The following is a 24,178-nucleotide window of genomic DNA, read 5'->3' on the forward strand; positions in this document are numbered from 1 at the left end:
GTGGTGCTTTCAGCACTGTGGGTTTCCTGATTTGAGCTGTTTTCAGCAGCCTGTGGCTAGGGATTCACTCATGTGAGGACTACCATCCTGCTTGTCCTTGGAGAATGCAGAGTTGCTTACCTGTAACAGGTGTTCTCTGAGGACAGCAGGATGCCAGTCCTCGCAAAACCCGCCCGCCTCCTCTGGAGTTGGTTTCTCCATGTATTAGCGATATCATGGTCTGAGGATGATAACTATAGATGCACATGCTCAGTAGGACATGTCTGAGAGTTCTAGAATCTTTGAGATCAAAGTTCTGGGCCAGGCTCCATCTGATGATGTCACCCATGGGTGAGGACTAACATCTTGCTGTCTTCTGTGAACACCTGTTACAGGTAAGCAACTCTGCTTTCTGGCATGGGTATCTTCCTTATATCTTCCTCAGAAAAACTGAAGCAAATAATTAATTTAGTCTCTTCGCTATGGCTGTATCTATCTTCCCTAAATTCCCCCTTTTACCCCTAAATGCCTTTTTACCCCTAGTGGTCCAAATGACTCCCTTGCAGGCTTTCTGCATCAAATATACCTGAAAAAGTTTTTGTTATGAGTTTTTGCTTCCATGGCAAGCTTTTTTAAAAATTCTCTCTTTGCCTTTCTTAAAAATGCTTTGCATCTTATTTGTCAGTGCTTATGCTGTTTCCTGTTTTCTTCATTTGGATCCCTTTTTCATTTTTTGGAAGATGTTCTTTTAGCTATAATAACCTTTCTCGTCTCAACTTTTATCCATGCCAGTACTTCTTTAACCTTTTTTCCACCTTTTATAATGCATAGGGCTTCGAAGATGATATTTTTAAACAAGATCTATGCCTGCTATAAAGTCTTTTGTTTTTTCCTAACCATTTCTCTCATTTTCTCATAGTCTCCTTTATGAAAGTTAAGTGCTATTGCAGTAGATTTCTTTAGTGTCCTTCCTCCAGTTATTAAGTCAGATTTAATCATGATGTGATCACCAAGTAGCTCCGTTACCTCTTGCAACAAATTCTGTGTTGCACTAAGGACCAGGTCTAAAATAGTTTTCCCTCTTGTTGGTTCTTGTCCCAGCTGCTCCATGAAGCAGTCATTTATTTCATCTAGGAACTTCATCTCTCTAGCATGGTCTGATGTGACATTCACCCAGTCTCCCATTATTACTGTGCTGCTTCCCTAATTTTTGTTAGCATTTCATTGTCTGCCTGTTCATTCCTGCCAGGCTGATGGTAATACACCCCCAATGCTATTTTATCCCTGTTTTCACATGGAATTTCTATCCATAAGGATTCTATAGTGCATTTTGTTTCCTACAGAAATTTTATCCTGTTTAACTCAATGCCCCTTCTAATATATAATGCCAGTTTGATCCATCCTATCATTGCAATATGACTGGTACCCTGGTATCACAGCTGCATCAGGCTTCCAAAAAGGATAGAGTAACCGGCATGGAGCAACCCTGGTTAAAAGTAAACATCGGTGAGCATGACGCCAGATGGTTTTAATCACTCATCCAAAAAGAACCTCAGTAGAACACTTTTTTATCTTTTAACGGGTAGTTTGTAGGACCTTCGTGACCTCAGCTTGCAAATGGCAACAAGCTGTATAGACCTCTGGTCCAACTTTATTATAATTTATTTTCAAACTCACTCTGAGTAAAGAACTCTTTTGTCGATTTTTATCTTTTTATGTAAAAAGTCATGAAAGTCCCCGGAGTAGATAGATCACATCTTATAACTTCACACAACTTCGAGAGCCGAAACGTAACCAACACTTAACTTAAATGTCCAGTCTGTACATCACCCCGACATGGCCATTTTTCGAATGCGTTCTGCTTCAGGGGGTATTCGTATCCAGTTTCATCACGCTCCCAATAGCTGTTGTCGTACCTCAGCGTCTCGATCTATCCCCGATGTTTTTACCTGTCTTTCTTAAAGGTATATATAGGAATTTTACAAAATGGCGTCAGACTCTTTCTCATTCGTGACGTCAGCAAGGCGTCAGAATCTTAGAAATTTAAATCAGAGTATACCAGCTGATGATTTCATTAAGACCTTTGGGCGCAATCACATCCAAATTAAAAATCCAAAATTGTTCTCTCCTGTTCAGCAATGTTGATGTATCTCCTCCCCAAGGTGAAACATTGATTTTTTCCAAAACAAGCCATCTTAAATCGCATTTTGTTTTATGTAGGGAGAAAGAGGAGCACGGGTATTATGCAGGCCAGCTTTGACAAAATCTTTCCCACTAACGTTACTCTTTAGCTGTTTGTGCTGTTTCATAGTGCTTCTGTCTCCTCCCATAAGATTCATATATCTGGGACAGGCTGTCTCAGTGGTAAATTTGTTCTATAAAAAATACAATTTTGGTTGGTACTACAACTGTAGCATCTTCTGTAAAAATGAATAGCTTTTTAAATCTTGAATACAAAATAGTCTTCATGTGCTAAAAAATGTAATTTCTACTAGGGTTCTCTTCTTTCAGGCCGCATTTTGGACTTAAAGACAGGAACAGTGAAGAAGGAAGGTCAGCAGTCATCCATGAGAATGTGTATGGGGTCACGGAGGTCATTTATCTGCAGAATGAGGTACAAAAATATCTATTGAGTCATCTTTTGTCTTGGTGTTTTGAATGTGATTCTCCTTATGGGAAAAGAGCCTTCGACAGAATCATCCAAAATCTCTTTTTTTGTTTTGCTTAATTCTTTAGAAGATATTAATGTTTGAAGCTGTGTATATTTTTGGCAGAGGACTATACAAATGCCACATGGATATATGTAAAACATGAAAATAGCAACCACTAAAGAGACTTTAGAAAGGAGATTTAAAAAATAGAATATGAGTATAATATAAGGCGAAATCAAGTTAGGATGCTAGAGATCTTATAACATATATACTATCTTTCTTTCTTAATCTTTCTTAAAAAGTATATACCTCTGCATGCTATAGCCCAGAGCGGCTTACAGTTAAAACATACATAATTTATTTATTTATTTTATTTAATAATTTTTAGATACCGACTTTTCATGCAAGCATATCAAATCGGTTTACAGTAGTTAGCAATTAATCATTTAAAATTATTTGCATTTCCAAAGAATAATATAATGCACAGACTCATTAAAAGACAATATTTAAAACAAATGAAAACAACTGTTAACCAGAGCATCACTACATTCTATCAGTTAAAATAGATGAGTTTTTATCATTACTTTGAAGGTTTTAGTACATGTAGTGAGGCGTAGAGTTTCCGGAAGAGAATTCCACAGCTCTGGGGCTGCATTGAGAATGCATGCGCTCACATTTCTGCTAGACAATTTTGTCAAACCATCGGAACCCATAATAAACCTCTTTCAGAGGAGCAGAGGGATCGGGTAGGATCATAAACACACAAAAGTGCATTAGCCTAAGGAAAAGAGTTCATTGCCAAGAGTTTATGAACTAGAAGGGTGATTTTATAAATGATGTATGAATGACTAGGAAGTCAGGGCAGAGCTTTAAGTACGCAAGGGACCGAGGCCTCCAGAACAGAAAGTTCTTGGAGGAGAAGTCCATTAACGGCTATTAATCAAGTTTACTTAGGGAATAGCCACTGCTATTAATTGCATCAGTAGCATGGGATCTTCTTAGTGTTTGGGTACTTGCCAGGTTCTTGTGGCCTGGTTTGGCCTCCGTTGCAAACAGGATGCTGGGCTTGATGGACCCTTGGTCTGGCCCAGCATGGCAATTTCTTATGTTCTTATCCAAGTAAGTGGGCTTTTGAAAATTGCTACAATATATGCCAATGAAGTGTCTATAGGATTTACTCACATAAGTGCACTTTTGAAAATTGCTAGGATAGTATGTTACATTTACGTGCATATCTCCTTTGAAAATTCACCTGTTAGTATTCAAAGAGCAGCTGGTGGCATCACCTATGGCTTCGATAGGTTTTGCACACTAATAGAGCCGGACTCCCTTCACACCTATGACAGGATTCGATAGTGACGTCTATCTGACAGGCGTGGTGATTTTTATCTACCAAATTAGACTATAGCCACAAGGAGTCAATATTTTTACCCTTACAGGGTAGCCAGAATTTTTGGCAAAGGATGCAATCTAAATTTTTTTATCAAGGGGTCAGACCTGGTGCAGATGGTGGATGATGAAGGCAAGATTATTTTCCTTTCTAGAACTGGTAACTCAATTGTTCAGGTATCTGCACTTAAAGTATTACATACAGACTCTGGAGAGTACTATCTTTACAGAGGGGTTTAAAGTTCGCCTTGAGAGCTTTTTCCAAATCGGGGAGGGAAATAGGATGGGTATTTCTCACCTGCATTGGGCTATTATAAAATTGAGGGAGAATATTGTGATTGGGTCTTTCTTACATAAGTGGGAATCTGAGCTTACACTTACTTTGACTGAATTACAGTTTTCTGATAGTTTTAAGAAATCTGGCCTTATGGGGAATGCCAATTTACGGGAAATGCATTATAAATTTCTGAAACTTGTTTATTTGCCATCTATTAGGCTTTTTAAGATGGGATTGCTGTGCTTTGAGTTGAGTGCAAAATGTAAGGTATCCAGAGGCACTCTGGGACACTATTCTGGGACTTGCCCCACTAGTTAAAGGTTATGGGGAAGACCAACATTTTTTGACTGGGATAATTGGAAGCCCAATGACATTCCCGCCTAAAGTTGTCTTGTTTGATAATGGAACAGCATTCCACATAATAGGACAGGAAGACAAGTTACTTGTCTGGAAAGCTTGTCTACTAAGGAAGAAAGTGATACTAAAAGCTTGGTGCAGAAGTTCACCTTCAGCATATTAGGCTTGGAGAAATATTCTACATGATCAAATTGAGAATTAACGGTGAAACTCGGCCAGAGTTGGGCTTTAAGAACGTATACTTCTCCACTTCAATAAACTTTTGAAAAAGACCGTGGCATCTAATCCTTGCTTTTTTCCTGATGGCTTTCTTAGACTGCCTACCTTCGTGCTTTTTGGCACAAGCCACGGGTGACAGGTGCTGCAGCACATCAGGGGTCTGTGCTGACCATCAGCACCAAGGGCTCAACCTGCGGGAATGACGGCTGGTACAGGTGAAGCCTTATTAGTTGCTCTCAGGCACTTCTAACCGTGGTCAAGGTAGCCACAGTGGTTTGCTCGCACAGTGCATTCTGCTACCTCTCCACACGGGGTCCACATCGCCAAAAGTAGTTGGAAAGGGCTTTCGGAGTGGCCAGAGGGCTGACTCCCTAACAAGATATTATAGATATTGTTGTATGATACTGCTGAGTTTACATTTCCAATAAGGGCTTGCTGTTCTGGGCTGGGATGGGAAGAAAGAATTGGAACATTTTGACGGCTGTTAATGTTACCCTGTCTAATGCCTGCTATACATAAAAAAAACAATGTATGTCAGGCATGTTTGCTCTTTTCTTCAAATTAAAAGATATCCGGGTAAGTAGCACTGCCAGTATAACAAATAAATAAATCCAAGGTCCTGCGGCTCCCATCTTATTTCTAAAAGACAGTCTCGCCCAGCGTTCCATAAAGCTCAAATGTTACCGGGCCTTTTCCACCCTTTCCCTGTTTTAATTTAAAAATTAGCAAATTTGACCCCCCTCCGAATTTGAAACCCACCCGCAGTCTGAAACAACAACCACCCCTTCCCCCTGCCATGAGTGAAGCTTTCACTCACCTGCTCCCGGCGGCTCCAGAGCTGCATCTGATAGGCAGCGCTGGAAGCATAAACTGAGAAGCTTTTCTGGATAAATAGCAAGGGCACATGTAGCTGATATTTGGCTAGTGAAGCCGGGTATCTCAGCCCTTCCCGGATAAGTGGCTGAATATGACTGTTTACTTATAATTTCTATCTAAAGCTATTGTTGCTGATTTTGAAGTTTTACTGTAAACCGATCTGATGTTTCTCTACGAAGTTGGGTAGATAAAAACCACAAATAAATAATAAATAAAATAAACATCTGCCACTTAGATGGATAACTTGTGATGGCTTTTGAATACTGACCTCTAACTGTATCTGTAGTCCTAGAGGTGATGTCTCCTCTTTTATTTGTTTTTAGATGTGGAAATGCCCCTTTAGATCATTTACCACTAAGCAGGATTGCAACGATGCGGAAGAGATATCGGTGAGTAGGAAATGCTTACACTGGACGGGTTTATGGTTTCCGAAGCTCAGCAATGCTCACATTATCTCTCAAACACGTTTCTGGTAGGGAAGCTTGGCCAATGGGGGGAGGGGAGGAGGATGATGGTGAAACGGATTAAAGGCCTGATTATACTGCATTCCAGTAACAGAAGTGAATATGTGGGAAGCATCGCAAGAGAAAGCAGGATGACAGTTTTGTAATATTGTTCTGAAGGTGGACTATCATGCATGTATTCCAGTAACAGAAGTGAATACGTGGGAAGCATCGCAAGAGAAAGCGGGATGACAGTTTTGTAATATTGTTCTGAAGGTGGACTACCATGCATGCATTCCAGTAACAGAAGTGAATACGTGGGAAGCATCGCAAGAGAAAGCAGGATGACAGTTTTGTAATATTGTTCTGAAGGTGGACTATCATGCATGTATTCCAGTAACAGAAGTGAATACGTGGGAAGCATCGCAAGAGAAAGCGGGATGACAGTTTTGTAATATTGTTCTGAAGGTGGACTCTCATGCATGCATTCCAGTAACAGAAGTGAATACGTGGGAAGCATCGCAAGAGAAAGCGGGATGACAGTTTTGTAATATTGTACTGAAGGTGGACTATCATGCATGCATTCCAGTAACAGAAGTGAATACGTGGGAAGCATCGCAAGAGAAAGCGGGATGACAATTGTGTAATATTGTTTTGAAGGTGGACTATCATGCATGTATTCCAGTAACAGAAGTGAATACGTGGGAAGCATCGCAAGAGAAAGCGGGATGACAGTTTTGTAATATTGTTCTGAAGGTGGACTACCATGCATGCATTCCAGTAACAGAAGTGAATACGTGGGAAGCATCGCAAGAGAAAGAGGGATGACAGTTTTGTAATATTGTTCTGAAGGTGGACTATCATGCATGCATTCCAGTAACAGAAGTGAATACGTGGGAAGCATCGCAAGAGAAAGCGGGATAACAGCTTTGTAATATTGTTCTGAAGGTGGACTCTCATGCATGCATTCCAGTAACAGAAGTGAATACGTGGGAAGCATCGCAAGAGAAAGCGGGATGACAGTTTTGTAATATTGTACTGAAGGTGGACTATCATGCATGCATTCCAGTAACAGAAGTGAATACGTGGGAAGCATCGCAAGAGAAAGCGGGATGACAGTTTTGTAATATTGTACTGAAGGTGGACTATCATGCATGCATTCCAGTAACAGAAGTGAATACGTGGGAAGCATCGCAAGAGAAAGCGGGATGACAGTTTTGTAATATTGCACTGAAGGTGGACTATCATGCATGCATTCCAGTAACAGAAGTGAATACGTGGGAAGCATCGCAAGAGAAAGCGGGATGACAGTTTTGTAATATTGTACTGAAGGTGGACTATCATGCATGCATTCCAGTAACAGAAGTGAATACGTGGGAAGCATCGCAAGAGAAAGCGGGATGACAATTGTGTAATATTGTTTTGAAGGTGGACTATCATGCATGCATTCCAGTAACAGAAGTGAATACGTGGGAAGCATCGCAAGAGAAAGCGGGATGACAATTGTGTAATATTGTTTTGAAGGTGGACTATCATGCATGCATTCCAGTAACAGAAGTGAATACGTGGGAAGCATCGCAAGAGAAAGCGGGATGACAGTTTTGTAATATTGTACTGAAGGTGGACTATCATGCATGCATTCCAGTAACAGAAGTGAATACGTGGGAAGCATCGCAAGAGAAAGCGGGATGACAGTTTTGTAATATTGTACTGAAGGTGGACTATCATGCATGTATTCCAGTAACAGAAGTGAATACGTGGGAAGCATCGCAAGAGAAAGCGGGATGACAGTTTTGTAATATTGTTCTGAAGGTGGACTACCATGCATGCATTCCAGTAACAGAAGTGAATACGTGGGAAGCATCGCAAGAGAAAGAGGGATGACAGTTTTGTAATATTGTTCTGAAGGTGGACTATCATGCATGCATTCCAGTAACAGAAGTGAATACGTGGGAAGCATCGCAAGAGAAAGCGGGATAACAGTTTTGTAATATTGTTCTGAAGGTGGACTCTCATGCATGCATTCCAGTAACAGAAGTGAATACGTGGGAAGCATCGCAAGAGAAAGCGGGATGACAGTTTTGTAATATTGTACTGAAGGTGGACTATCATGCATGCATTCCAGTAACAGAAGTGAATACGTGGGAAGCATCGCAAGAGAAAGCGGGATGACAGTTTTGTAATATTGTACTGAAGGTGGACTATCATGCATGCATTCCAGTAACAGAAGTGAATACGTGGGAAGCATCGCAAGAGAAAGCGGGATGACAGTTTTGTAATATTGCACTGAAGGTGGACTATCTTGCATGCATTCCAGTAACAGAAGTGAATACGTGGGAAGCATCGCAAGAGAAAGCGGGATGACAGTTTTGTAATATTGTACTGAAGGTGGACTATCATGCATGCATTCCAGTAACAGAAGTGAATACGTGGGAAGCATCGCAAGAGAAAGCGGGATGACAGTTTTGTAATATTGTTCTGAAGGTGTACTATCATGCATGCATTCCAGTAACAGAAGTGAATACGTGGGAAGCATCGCAAGAGAAAGCGGGATGACAGTTTTGTAATATTGTACTGAAGGTGGACTATCATGCATGCATTCCAGTAACAGAAGTGAATACGTGGGAAGCATCGCAAGAGAAAGCGGGATGACAGTTTTGTAATATTGTACTGAAGGTGGACTATCATGCATGCATTCCAGTAACAGAAGTGAATACGTGGGAAGCATCGCAAGAGAAAGCGGGATGACAATTGTGTAATATTGTTCTGAAGGTGGACTATCATGCATGCATTCCAGTAACAGAAGTGAATATGTGGGAAGCATCGCAAGAGAAAGCTGGATGACACTTGTGTAATATTGTACTGAAGGTGGACTATCATGCAGCGGAATTTTGGTGCAGAAGGAGATAAAGAAACAAGAAGATGGATTTGGAACAGATTCAGGGAAAACAAGTGGGGTTACATCAGTAGAAAGGAAAACAGGGTGGGAGAAGTTAGGAAGAAGAGAACCTCTGTTTATAGCATTCAGACAGAAATTGTGAATGCATTTATGGGGTCATGAAAAAGATGAAACAGAGATAATAGTGGAAGAGTAAGGAAAGGATAGAGTTTCTCCAGGGATATAATAATGTTTGGCAACTTACAGCATTACTGCTATTGAGGTACGATACATTTCTTCTGCAAATAGATTACAATCTGGATGGATTCCTGGGGCAATGGGAGATCAAGGCCACAAGAACATTGTTTCTCAGTCAATTCTATTAAATAGAAAAGAGTAGGGAACTGAGAACAGAGCCAGCAGATAAGGAGGAAGGATTGGACTTGGTGTAGTTCTCAGTAAAAGAGTAGAAAGTGGAAAAGATAGAACAAAAACCAAAGGTTACAAAACCTGAAATACCAATAGAAGATAGCTTGCTATGTACATTATGCTTTTCTGACTCATTTTTGTTGTTAAAACAGACCAAATAACTCAGACCCTCTTCTCCTTTTTTTGTCTGATTTTTATTTAATTTCTGAGAAAATCTTAGAGTTTAAATATCTGAAATCTCCTCCTGTCTAACTCCTGCCACTAATATGGAGCTGAATAAAATGGGAGTGGTCTAGAGCTGCTCATCAGAATATAACATGAACAGCAGAACATTGTTCTCAGGCAAGGATATATCAAAAAGCAAGGAGGAAGCTTTGATTACAAACATGAACAAATAAAATATATTGGGGCACAAAATATAGGACATCTAGGAATACAGATTAGGCAACAGTCAAGAATAATTCAAATGAAGGAAGATCTGTATTTTTGCTTCACTGACTATGGCAAATCATTTTATAGACTAAATCAAAGCAAATTGGTGGAAATAATATGAAGAACTAGTAATCAGATTTATATTAGAATCAAACAAGAACAATCAGAAGAACAGCAGGAAATAGACAGAATGTGAAAATGGAAACAATTCAGTTTATGCAATCTCTGGAAGAAGGGCAAGGCACAAACATTTGTTATATTGGTGAAAGTTATACCTATAAGAGATGAGGGATTATTGGTGTACATTTGTAACATCCTGGAGAAGCATGCTGATAAATACACAGATAAATATCACATACATGCATAGGTTTGTTATACTGGTGAATGTTATACCTGTAAGAGATGAGGGATTATTGGTGTACGTTTGTAACATCCTGGAGAAGCATGCTGATAAATACACAGATAAATATCACATACACGCATAGGTTTGTTATACTGGTGAAAGTTATACCTGTAAGAGATGAGGGATTATTGGTGCACGTTTGTAACATCCTGGAGAATATAAATACCTCTGCATTTGGAACACAGAAGATAGAAAATGCCTAACAGAAGTAAAAAATGATGAGGTCACAGGGAATGTTTTTAGGAGGAACTTAGATTTAAAATTAATGAAAAGGCGAGTAAATGCAAATGTCTTGTGAATGGTAGGACAGGGATGTGAAGCATGGACTTAAGTTAAAGAAATGAAAGAGTGTGGAAGATGGGAGGTGGAATAACCAAAGAAAAGCGATATCTGAGAGCAAAAGAGAGAGACGGAAAGAAGTGCAGTCTCATTAAAAGTTAAGATCTGGAAACATGGGTGAAATAAAGAGCCCTAGCAGCCAACCTTCCTATCAAAGCTGGCAAATGTAAAATTAACTGAAGCCTGCACTGCCCTAGGGTCTTCCAAGCTAAACAAACACCAAGTTATCCTGCCATAATCCTGTACAATGGTTGTGTTTGCATCTGCTCTGTGTGAGTTGGAAGAAGATCAGATGGGGATCTGTAGCAGATCTGTTGCATGAATTCTCTCATCTGCTCCTTTGCTGTCATTCTTTGTGTGTGTGTCTCTCTCCGACACATGCATCTTTCTTACTGTGATGGTATTATGTGGGTTCCTAATGCAGTCCTCAGTGCCAGTCAGTCTAATGAATATGCAAGAGAGATTTTTGCATGTATTGGTCCAGTCCTTAAACCCAGTGTATGCAAATATAGCTGATGTATATTCATCCTAAACAAACAAGACTGGTTTTGAGTATCAGTGTCCGAAGAGCTGCATCTCTTACTGGAATCTTATTCTGTAGGAATGGTCTGGGCCCAGTGAAGGAGGGTGAGGCGCAGTACTCCGTGGTTCACTGTACTGGATACATCAAGGCCTGGCCTCCTGCAGGTAAGGATGCACCGCATGGCTTATACGTGCTCTCCATTCTTTTACCCACACAAAACTCTCAGCCTGATTAATATAGGCACCTAAATAGTCTTTAAGGTGCCTAACTCACCTACGTATAGGGGCCCAGTGATAGAAATTTGTGTTGTGCCCCACCCTGTCCCTGCTCTTAAATTTAGGCAATGAATCCGGGAACATTTTTCAATTCTGTGAATTTAACTTTTAAAGTTAGGGACTTATGTGTTTTGAATATCAGTTTCATAGAGACTTGTGCACATAAAACCCTGGTTTCAGTACATAAGTGACACTTTAAAAATCAGTTAGGGGTTGCACATTTCACGTATGGTAGTACAAGGATGCATTTGCATGCACACTTTTGGTTATACACGCAGAAAATTGACATGCAAGGGAAGATGGGAAAAACAACGGAACAGATTTTTATGGAACTTGTTCCTTGTTCTGTTTATTAAGATAGAAATTATTGTTGGTATGATCTATCCAGCACTGTATGTATTGGTGTGTTATTAAAAAAAAGAAAATTAACTTTCGGCATGGATGTGTCACCCTCTGTCTGTAAATTCCATGGAGGAATTTGTTTCTTTAACTATTAATTATACCTTTCAAGGTCAGATTTAACTTTGGATAGAAGTAGGGCACATGAGTCCAAAAAGTGCAAATCAGTTTCCTTGCACAATATTGAATAATGTGGTTGTTATCTTTACTTACAAAGCAGTAAATTGACAAATTAAGCTTGCTCACTATTTTTCTGCTCAAATCAATATATTAAACTTTTACTTGTGCCAAAGAACAGCAACCTAATTAAGTTTTAAATTTTTCTTAAACACAAGGGGTTCTTCTGTTTTTGGGCACAAGTTTAATAGTGAGTGAAATTAATTAGTCCACTTACATATATTAAATAGAAATAAAAGATTTTGAAATAGTGCATCTTTCGCCGAAGGCTTTAATTTCCTGCAGCTTCTTCCATGATTGTGAAAGAAAAAACACTCACAGGTCTTTTGGATGTTTTTTGCTTTTTTTGCCTGAAATGTAAATCTGGCACTAAAATAAAATTTCATGACTTGCAATTAGAACTTTTTACTAATATTCTATAGTGCAGAGAATGGATTGGCTGACAATCCTGCAGTGGGCAGTGCCGGGAAACTCTTATTGGCGTGAAGAATTCTGCAGTGGGCAATGTGGACAATCTCTTACTGTGAGGAATTACGCAGTGAACCTGGACAGTCTCGTATCAAGAGTGAGGAATACTGCAGTGGACACTGCATGTGTAATTTCTTATCAGTGTGAGGAGTTCTGCAGCGAGCATCACTAGGGCAATCTCATAACAATGTGAGTAATCTAGTAGAGGACAATGCTAGGACATAAGAACATAAGAAATTGCCATGCTGGGTCAGACCAAGGGTCCATCAAGCCCAGCATCCTGTTTCCAACAGTGGCCAATCCAGGCCATAAGAACCTGGCAATTACCCAAACACTAAGAAGATCCCATGTTACTGATGCAATTAATAGCAGTGGCTATTCCCTAAGTATAATTGATTAATAGCCATTAATGGACTTCTTGTCCAAAAACTTATCCAAACCTTTTTTGAACCCAGCTACACTAACTGCACTAACCACATCCTCTGGCAACAAATTCCAGAGCTTTATTGTGCGTTGAGTGAAAAAGAATTTTCTCCGAATAGTCTTAAATGTGATACTTGCTAACTTCATGGAATGCCCCCATAGTCCTTCTATTATTCGAAAGGGTAAATAACCGAGTCACATCTACTCGTTCAAGACCTCTCATGATCTTAAACACCTCTATCATATCCCCCTCAGCCATCTCTTCTCCAAGCTGAACAGCCCTAACCTCTTCAGCCTTTCCTCATAGGGGAGCTGTTCCATCCCCTTTATCATTTGGTTGCCCTTCTCTGTACCTTCTCCATCGCAACTATATCTTTTTTGAGATGCGGCGACCAGAATTGTACACAGTATTCAAGGCGCGGTCTCACCATGGAGAGATACAGAGGCATTATGACATTTTCCGTTCTATTAAACATTCCCTTCCTAATAATTCCTAACATTCTATTTGATTTTTTGACTGCTGCAGCACACTGAGCTGACGATTTTAAAGTATTATCCACTATGATGCCTAGATCTTTTTCCTGGGTGGTAGCTGCTAATATGGAACCCAACATCGTGTAACTACAGCAAGGATTATTTTTCCCTATATGCAACACCTTGCACTTGTCCACATTAAATTTCATCTGCCATTTGGATGCCCAATCTTCCAGTCTTGCAAGGTCTTCCTGTAATGTATCACAGTCTGCTTGTGATTTAACTACTCTGAATAATTTTGTGTCATCCGCAAATTTGATAACCTCACTCGTCTTATTCCTTTCCAGATTATTTATATATATATTGAAAAGCACCGGTCCAAGTACAGATCCCTGAGGCACTCCACTCTTTACCCTTTTCCACTGAGAAAATTGACCATTTAATCCTACTCTCTGTTTCCTGTCTTTTAACCAGTTTGTAATCCACGAAAGGACATCGCCTCCTATCCCATGACTTTTTAGTTTTCGTAGAAGCCTATCATGAGGGACTTTGTCAAACGCCTTCTGAAAATCCAAATACACTACATCTACCGGTTCACGTTTATCCACATGTTTATTAACCCCTTCAAAAAAATGAAGCAGATTTGTTAGGCAAGACTTCCCTTGGGTAAATCCATGTTGACTGTGTCCCATTAAATCATGTCTTTCTATATGTTCTACGATTTTGATCTTGAGAATAGTTTCCACTATTTTTCCCGGCACTGAAGTCAAGATCACTGGTCTATAGTTACCCGGATCGCCCCTGGAGCCTTTTTTAAATATTGGGGTTACATTGGCCACCCTCCAGTCTTCAGGTACAATGGATGATTTTAATGATAGGTTACAAATTTTAACTAATAGATCAGAAATTTCATTTTTGAGTTCCTTCAGAACCCTAGGATGCATACCATCTGGTCCAGGTGATTTGCTACTCTTTAGTTTGTCAATCTTGCCTACTACATCTTCCAGGTTCACAGTGATTTCATTCAGTTCGTCTGACTCATCACCCCTGAAAACTATCTCCAGAACTAGTATCTCCCCAACATCCTCATTAGTAAACACGGAGGCAAAGAATTCATTTAGTTTTCTGCAATGGCCTTATCTTCCCTAAGAGCCCCTTTAACCCCTCTGTCATCTAATGGTCATCTAATGGTCCAAACCTCACAGGTTTCCTTGCTTTGGATATATTTTTAAAAGTTTTTATTATGCATTTTTGCCTCTATGGCCAACTTAATTTCAAATTCTCTCTTCGCCTGTCTTATCAATGTTTTACACTTACCTTGACAATGCTTATGTTTTATCCTATTTTCTTCAGATGGATCCTTCTTCCAATTTTTGAAGGATGTTTTTTTGGCTAAAATAGCCTCTTTCACCTCACCTTTTAACCATGACAGTAATCGTTTTGCCTTCCTTCCACCTTTCTTAATGCGCGGAATACATATGGACTGCGCCTCTAGGATTGTATTTTTAAACAATGTCCATGCCTGTTGAACACTTTTAACCTTTTCAGCTGCACCTTTTAGTTTTTTTCTAACTATTTTCCTCATTTTATCAAAGTTTCCCTTTTTAAAATTTAGTGTTAGAGCTGCAGATTTACTTATTGTCCCCCTTCCAGTTATTAGTTTAAATTTGATCATGTTATGATCACTGTTGCCAAGTGGCTCCACCACCGTTACTTCTCTCACCAAATCTTGCGTTCCACTAAGAATTAAATCTAAAATAGCTCCCTCTCTTGTTGGTTCCTGAACCAATTGCTCCATGAAGCAATCATTTATTACATCCAGGAACTTTGTCTCTAGCAAGTCCTGATGTTACATTTACCCAGTCAATATTGGGGTAATTGAAATCTCCCATTATTATTGCACTGCCAAATTGGTACAGTCTCTTAGTATCAGTGTGAGGAATCCTGCAGCGGGCAGTGCCTGGGCAATCTCTTATCAGTGTGAGGAATCCTGCAGTGAGCAGTGCCTGGACATTCTCTTATCGGTGTGATGAATTCTGCACCGGGTAGTTCCTGGGCAACCTGTTATTAATGTGATGAATCCTGCAGCGGGCAGTGCCTGGGCAATCTCTTATTAGTGTGATGAATCCTGCAGCGGGCAGTGCCTGGGCAATCTCTTATCAGTGTGATGAATCCTGCAGTGGGCAGTGCCTGGGCAATCTCTTATCAGTGTGATGAATCCTGCAGCGGGCAGTGCCTGTACAATCTCTTATCGGTGTGAGGAATCCTGCAGCGGGCAGTGCCTGTACAATCTCTTATCGGTGTGAGGAATCCTGCAGCGGGCAGTGCCTGTACAATCTCTTATCAGTGTGATGAATCCTGCAGCGGGCAGTGCCTGGGCAATCTCTTATCGGTGTGATGAATCCTGCAGCGGGCAGTGCCTGGGAAATCTCTTATCGGTGTGAGGAATCCTGCAGTGGGCAGTGCCTGGGAAATCTCTTATCGGTGTGATGAATCCTGCAGTGGGCAGTGCCTGGGCAATCTCTTAGTGTGATGAATCCTGCAGTGGGCAGTGCCTGGGCAATCTCTTATCAGTGTGATGAATCCTGCAGCGGGCAGTGCCTGGGCAATCTCTTATCGGTGTGATGAATCCTGCAGCGGGCAGTGCCTGTACAATCTCTTATCGGTGTGAGGAATCCTGCAGTGGGCAGTGCCTGGGAAATCTCTTATCGGTGTGAGGAATCCTGCAGTGGGCAGTGCCTGGGAAATCTCTTATTAGTGTGATGAATCCTGCAGCGGGCAGTGCCTGGGCAATCTCTTATCAGTGTGATGAATCCTGCAGCGGGCAGTGCCTGGGCAATCTCTTATCGGTGTGAGGAATCCTGCAGTGGGCAGTGCCTGGGAAATCTCTTATCGGTGTGATGAATCCTGCAGCGGGCAGTGCCTGGGCAATCTCTTATCAGTGTGAGGAATCCTGCAGTGGGAAGTGCCTGGGCAATCTCTTATCAGTGTGATGAATCCTGTAGTGGGCAGCCTGGACATTCTCTTATCAGTGTGATGAATCCTGTAGCGGGCAGTGCCTGGGCAATCTCTTGTCAGTGTGAGGAAGCCTGGGCAATCTCTTGTCAGTGTGAGGAATCCTGCAGCGGGCAGTGCCTGGGCAATCTCTTGTCAGTGTGAGGAATCCTGCAGCGGGCAGTGCCTGGGCAATCTCTTGTCAGTGTGAGGAATCCTGCAGCGGGCAGTGCCTGGGCAATCACTTATCAGTGTGAGGAATCCTGCACCGGGCAGTGCCTGGGCAATCTCTTAGTGTGATGAATCTTGCAGTGGGCAGTGCCTTGGCAATCTCTTAGCAGTGTGAGGAATCCTGCACCGGGCAGTGCCTGGGCAATCTCTTATCAGTGTGAGGAATCCTGCAGTGGGTAGTGCCTGGGCAATCTCTTATCAGTGTGAGGAATCCTGCAGTGGGCAGTGCCTGGGAAATCTCTTATCAGTGTGAGGAATCCTGCACCGGGCAGTGCCTGGGCAATCTCTTATCAGTGTGAGGAATCCTGCAGCGGGCAGTGCCTGGGCAATCTCTTATCAGTGTGAGGAATCCTGCAGCGGGCAGTGCCTGGGCAATCTCTTATCAGTGTGAGGAATTCTGCAGTGGGTAGTGCCTGGGCAATCTCTTATCAGTGTGAGGAATCCTGCACCGGGCAGTGCCTGGGCAATCTCTTAGTGTGATGAATCTTGCAGTGGGCAGTGCCTTGGCAATCTCTTAGCAGTGTGAGGAATCCTGCACCGGGCAGTGCCTGGGCAATCTCTTATCAGTGTGAGGAATCCTGCAGTGGGTAGTGCCTGGGCAATCTCTTATCAGTGTGAGGAATCCTGCAGTGGGCAGTGCCTGGGAAATCTCTTATCAGTGTGAGGAATCCTGCACCGGGCAGTGCCTGGGCAATCTCTTATCAGTGTGAGGAATCCTGCAGTGGGCAGTGCCTGGGCAATCTCTTATCAGTGTGAGGAATCCTGCAGCGGGCAGTGCCTGGGCAATCTCTTATCAGTGTGAGGAATCCTGCAGCGGGCAGTGCCTGGGCAATCTCTTATCAGTGTGAGGAATTCTGCAGTGGGTAGTGCCTGGGAAATCTCTTATCAGTGTGATGAATCCTGCAGCGGGCAGTGCCTGGACATTGGTGTCAGGAATACTGCACCGGGCAGTGCCTGGGCAATCTCTTATTAGTGTGATGAATCCTGCAGGGTAGTTCCTGCGCAACCTCTTATCGGTGTCAGGAATCCTGCACCGGGCAGTGCTTGGGCAATCTCTTATCAGTGTGATGAATCCTGCAGTGGGAAGTGCCTGGGCAATCTCTAATCAGTGTGAGGAATCCTGCAGCAGGCAGTGCCTAGACAATCTCTTATCAGTGTGAGGAATCCTGCAGCAGGCAGTGCTGGGCAATCTCTAATCAGTGTGAGGAATCCTGCAGCTGGGAATGTGGACAGTCTCTTATTGTGAGGAGCACTGCAGTGGACTCTGCCTAGATAGTCTCTTAGCAGAGTGAGGAATTCTGCAGCGGGCACTTTCAGGGCATTCTCTTAGTATCAGTGAGGAATGCTGCAGCGGGCACTTTCAGGGCATTCTCTTAGTATCAGTGAGGAATGCTGCAGCGGGCACTTTCAGGGCATTCCCTTAGTATCAGTGAGGAATGCTGCAGCGGGCACTTTCAGGGCATTCTCTTAGTATCAGTGAGGAATGCTGCAGCGGGCACTTTCAGGGCATTCTCTTAGTATCAGTGAGGAATGCTGCAGCGGGCACTTTCAGGGCATTTTCTTAGTATCAGTGAGGAATGCTGCAGCGGGCACCTTCAGGGCATTCTCTTAGTATCAGTGAGGAATGCTGCAGCGGGCACTTTCAGGGCATTCTCTTAATATCAGTGAGGAATGCTGCAGTGGGCACCTTCAGGGCATTCTGTTAGTATCAGTGAGGAATGCTGCAGCGGGCACCTTCAGGGCATTCTCTTAGTATCAGTGAGGAATGCTGCAGCGGGCACTTTCAGGGCATTCTCTTAGTATCAGTGAGGAATGCTGCAGCGGGCACTTTCAGGGCATTCTGTTAGTATCAGTGAGGAATGCTGCAGCGGGCACTTTCAGGGCATTCTGTTAGTATCAGTGAGGAATGCTGCAGCGGGCACTTTCTGGGCATTCTGTTAGTATCAGTGAGGAATGCTGCAGCGGGCACTTTCAGGGCATTCTCTTAGTATCAGTGAGGAATGCTGCAGCGGGCACTTTCAGGGCATTCTCTTAGTTCAATGAGGAATGCTGCAGCGGGCACTTTCAGGGCATTCTCTTAGTATCAGTGAGGAATGCTGCACTGGATGCTACGTATGTAGTCTCTTATCAAAGAGAGGAATCCTGCAGCAAGCATTACCAGGGCACTCTCATAACAATGTGGGTAATCCAGCAGAGGGCAATGCTAGGACAGTCTCTTATTACCAGTGTGATGAATCCTGCAGGGAGAAGAGCTATGAGCTCCAACCACACCTCCTTTATCTATGTACCTACTATTTACCAGTGACTCTCCGGGTAGCGCGCACAAATGGTACCCTGCATGCGTAGATTTTAAAATCTGCTGCTATGTGAGGAATGGGTTCCTTTCCTGGGGTGCTGAGTACTCAATATATCTTTGAAATCCCCTTGGAGGTTGCATCGGCAATGATGCAGAAGTTTTCAAAAAGCGATCTAGCCCCTCTCAGCTTCTTTGTATTACTGATGGATTTGATAAAATGCTGAAGTTGGGCATAAGCTAGAAAACTGGCTGATACTAAAGCATATTTTCCAGCTATCTGGGCCAATGATAATAGTCCCCCCCTGAAACAAGTGGCCTATAGTATTTATGCCCGCATGTGTCACACCTGAAAGGCATCCGATTGAAAATCGATTGTAAACTCTTCGTTATGAAATAAGGATGTTTGGTAAAAGTATGAATGATCCCCCACCACTTTAACTTTCCATTTAGCCCAAATCTTTAAGGTTCTTTGTAAGGACCACGGTATGCTCATAATGGGCCGCCATGTTTGTCAGGGTTGCCAGGGCATTGCCCCAAAGGGCATGGTACCAATCATTAGCTGTTCAGCAATCACCCATTGCTTAGGGCTATGGACACGTGCAATATCCAGCAGTGCCTTCATCTGTGATGCTACGTAATACGCTTGCAGATCAGGGACCCCCAGCCCCCCCTGTATCTTAGTTTGAAACAGTACGCGTCTAACCACCCTAGGGGGCCGCTGCCGCCAGATAAAGATTTTCTTTTGTAGTCTACGAAGAAGACTTGCTGATGGGAATATTGGTAATGTTGAGAACAAATACAGATACCGTGGCAGTACGTTCATTTTAATGATTGCAATTAGCCCCATCCATGTAAATGGTCCTTTATGCCATTTATCTAGGTCTCTGTCAATAGATCGCATTAGGGGTACATAGTTAAGGGTGAATAAGTCTTCCAAGGTTGAATGTAGATTTATTCCCAAATATTTCAAAGATGTTTTGGCCCAGCGAAAAGGAAATTTCCTGGAGATATTATTGACCTCAGAGTTTGTTAAATTTACATTTAATAACTCAGATTTTCAAAGTTCACCTTGAACCCTGATACTTTGCTGAATGACATCAACTCCTTCTCAACTCCAACCAGCGAGGTGCTAGGTTTAGCTAAAGTGAACATGATGTCATCAGCAAATAATGAAAGTTTAAAACTATAATCACCCAGTTGAATCCCTTGTATGGTTTGGAACGCCCTTATATGGGTTGCAGTCAGCAATGGAGGTAGTGGGCATCCCTGCCGAGTGCCTCTGCCAATCATAAAATTATCTCCATATCCCCCGTTCACTTTCACCATATCTTTTGGGGCATTATACAATTGTGCTGTCCATTGTATGAAAAAAGGGCCAAAATTCATTTTAACTAATGTTTGAAGCAAAAAGGGCCAATGAACTAAGTCAAATGTCTTTTCTGCATCTATAGAGAGAAGGGCAACTTGTATGTTCTCTCTCTTTGCCCACCATACTAAATCCAGTATTTTCCGCACGTTATCTGCAGCCATATGCTGCGGGACGAAGCCTACTTGATCAGAGTGTATCATTGACGGTAAATACCAATTCAGTTGCTGGGCTTGTATTCTGGCTAGTATCTTTAAGTCTTGATTAATTATGTTGGTAGTATTCTTGAACATTGATGCTGCTTTTCAAATTACAGAAACAATTGCTATTCAGTAAGATATTTATTATTAATAATTACAGGAATAACTATCCCTGAAGAAGATACAGATGTGGGCCAAGGAAACAAGTACTGCCTGGTTGCAATTGGAAGACTTCAGGTAGAAAAAGGTTTCATGTCATATTTCTAAAACTTCAACATGAGATTGCATACAGATACTATTTATTTATTTTGTTAAATGTCTTTATTCATAAAGAACAATGAAATAACAGAGCATACAATCCTGGCTGTAAAAAAGGACCTTCAACTATTGTCCCAGAAATGTGATATCCCAAGTCAGTACGAAATTGGCTTCTTCAAATCGAAATCACTCCAACTGTGTCTCATATATACCCCCCCAGGTCTCCTAGAGAAAGATTCATCCCCCCTTATAGAATTCTTTGCAAACTCACTATCCCCTGACGTACCCACGATTCTCCTAGGAGATTTTAATTTACACGTGGATACCTCTCCGCAATCCCCGGCCTGCGAAGCATTCCTTTCCTCCCTCGAAGCTATGGGTTTCCAACAAATTGTGAACTCTCCCACACACAAAGCTGGCCACACTCTTGATTTGATTTTTATCAACACCCCTATCAACATAAGCAATCCCCCCTCATGCATGGCAGTACCCTGGTCTGATCACTCCCTGATTCAGACTATACTTACCCTTCCTCAAAGTTCCCCTTCCCTGCCCCGTCAGCCCATATCCTTCAAATTCCGCAAATCCTGCACTATAGATACCATCACACAAGCATGCTCTGACATAGACAATCAAATTGACCTCTCATCCCCAGATAATGCCTTCTCCACCTGGATCGATCTCACCCTTAGCATTGCCAATAAACATTGCCCTCTAATAACGAAAACTGTCAACCCGAACCGTAGAAATAGAAAACCCTGGTACACGCCTGACCTCAGAAATCTTAAAACCCAACTCAGAGCTGCGGAAAGGTCCTGGCGCAAACATCAATCCCCCACGACCAAAACAATCTACTACCAATGTATGCACGAATATAGAAATTCCATTCTTCAAACTAAACGTGAATACTATGCCAAAAAAATACATGGTCTGCAACATAACCCCAAGGCCCTTTTCTCCTTGGTTGCTGACCTAACCTCTCCCTCCCACATACAGCAACCAACAAATTCCTCTAAAAATCGTTGCAATGACTTAGCACAGTTCTTTAAAAATAAGGTCTCCTCCATCACTGCTCAATTCTCTCACAATAACTTCAATATCAGTCTTACTACTATCAACTCTCCGGTCTCCCTCTCCTCTTTTGACTCCTCTTCCTCCCTGGAAGTAGAGAACATCCTAAAAAAAATGAAACCCTCATCTCATCCCTCTGAAACCATCCCTTCTAAACTCCTTCTATCTATACCCAAGGTGATAGCCAAACCACTATCGAAGATTCTTAACTGTTCTCTAGAGCATGGCACAGTCCCTAACTTTCTCAAACAAGCAGTAGTGAAACCGCTACTCAAAAAACCCAATCTTGACCCCGCCACTTTGTCTAATTACAGACCTGTTTCCAACCTACCCCTCCTAGCTAAAGTCCTTGAAAAAATAGTTAACTCACGCCTCTCCGATCACCTTGAACAAAACAATATCCTCTCTCCCACCCAACATGGTTGCAGGAAGCATTTAAGTACTGAAACTTTACTGCTCTCCCTACACGATACACTCATCAGAGGTACCAACTCAGGATCCTCTTATCTGATTGCCATGCTTGACATCTCTGCTGCGTTCGACACAGTTAATCACGATGTCCTCCTCAACATCCTCAGGAGTATTGGGATCTCCGGCAATGCCCTTGCCTGGATACAATCGTACCTCCAAAATCGCTTTTTTACCTTATTAGTGGATAACAATGAATCTGACCCTATCAGTCTTCCCCAAGGTGTGCCCCAAGGTTCTTCCCTCTCCTCTACCCTCTTTAATATATACATGCTTCCTCTGACCTCTCTTCTCACTAACCTTCACATCAAGCATTTCATTTATGCTGACGATGTGCAACTCATTTTCCCTTTCTCTGACTCTCTCCAAACTGCTCTACAAAACTGGGAATCATGCCTTTCATCCATCAACCAACTTCTCAACAACATGCACCTGGCTCTAAATCCCAACAAGACTGAACTATTAATCATATCTAATAGGCAACCGCTCCCAGACATCCCACCTGCATACTCATCCACCACTTTCCCCTCGCACATTCGCAATTTAGGTGTCCTTATTGATAATCATCTTACTTTTAAACCTTACGTCAAATCCATCTTAAAGGATTGCTATTTTAAGCTCCAAACGATAAAAAAACTCAGACCACTGCTACACTTCTCTGATTTCCGTACAGTTCTTCAGTCTATTATTTTGTCTAAAATAGACTACTGTAACGCACTCTTTCTTGGCATTCCTGCAACTCACACCAAGCCGTTACAACTATTACAAAATGCCGCCGCTCGGATACTATCAAATTCTAAAAAAAGAGACCATATCACCCCTACACTTATCGAACTACATTGGCTCCCAATACACTCACGAATTCTTTATAAAGCACTCTCCATCATCCACAAAAGTCTGTTAAACTCCAATCTCAATTGGATCAACCCCCCCCTCCTCCCTCACACCTCCAATAGACCCACCCGCCCAGCCCTCCAAGGAACCTTACGTGCCCAACCTATCAAAACTTTGAAACTCTCCTCTACTATAAGCAGAGCTTTTTCTCTCGCCGGCCCCACTATATGGAACTCCTTGCCTCATGATATACGCCTGGAGACATACACACCCAAATTTAAAAAAAAACTTAAAACCTGGCTCTTCCAGCAAGCCTACCCCTTGTCACCCCCTACTACTGCAAAACCTCTGTAATTTCCATCAATCTATGACCAAGAATGCCTTATGTCCGCTGATTATTTTACTTGTACATTGCCTCTTATGTTTATAGTTATGTTTTATAGTTTGTGGTATCTATTTATTCATTTATTGATATTACTTTACCTAGCCAGTTTTATCCCTCTCCCTGTCTAATGTATTCATTCGGTTATATGTTAGGGCTCCGCCCAAAAGTTAATTGTATTTTTCTACTTCATGTTTTCCTGTTATATGTAAGGGCTCCGCCCAAAAGTTCTTGTTCTTTGTGAACCGATGCGATGTGCGAACGGATATCGGTATAGAAGAGACTTTAAATAAATAAATAATAAATAAATAATAAGTCACACTGTGTTAGCGAGTTTCCTTATCTTCAACAAATGACATTACATTTTCAAAAAGATGTCCTCCATACAACTTGATGCAAACAGTAAGATTGCCACGTCTATAAAAAGATAAAAAGATTCAGATCAAATTTCTGTTTTTCTCCCCTTCAAAGTAACACTTGACACAAACTTCTCAAGTGCCTTGTTCTTGTGCACCCAAGAGTCATCAGATGTAACAGATAAAATAAATTAAAGAAAGACATTTAACCCACAACCTCCCATCTCTCACCCCCATCCGAAACATACCATAATGGAAGGATGTGTATAGTTTTTTCATGATCACACATTCTTCTGAGATTTTATAAAATA

At 41.9% G+C, this 24,178-nt stretch overlaps 1 protein-coding gene across 4 annotated transcripts in view; it reads left to right on the forward strand.

The window, feature by feature from the left end:
• Window positions 1-24,178, forward strand: part of ARNT2 (aryl hydrocarbon receptor nuclear translocator 2) — a 251,764-nt gene that overhangs the window by 105,068 nt on the left and 122,518 nt on the right. For all 4 annotated transcript variants that reach the window (XM_029574575.1, XM_029574576.1, XM_029574577.1 and 1 more), the window contains 4 exons: window positions 2,491-2,593; window positions 6,072-6,137; window positions 11,274-11,359; window positions 20,659-20,735. In XM_029574575.1, the coding sequence (XP_029430435.1) occupies window positions 2,491-2,593; window positions 6,072-6,137; window positions 11,274-11,359; window positions 20,659-20,735 (332 nt within the window). The remainder of the gene's footprint in view (window positions 1-2,490; window positions 2,594-6,071; window positions 6,138-11,273; window positions 11,360-20,658; window positions 20,736-24,178) is intronic.

The sequence above is a fragment of the Rhinatrema bivittatum genome, chromosome 13, assembly GCF_901001135.1.
Source record: "Rhinatrema bivittatum chromosome 13, aRhiBiv1.1, whole genome shotgun sequence".
Classification (NCBI taxonomy): domain Eukaryota; kingdom Metazoa; phylum Chordata; class Amphibia; order Gymnophiona; family Rhinatrematidae; genus Rhinatrema; species Rhinatrema bivittatum.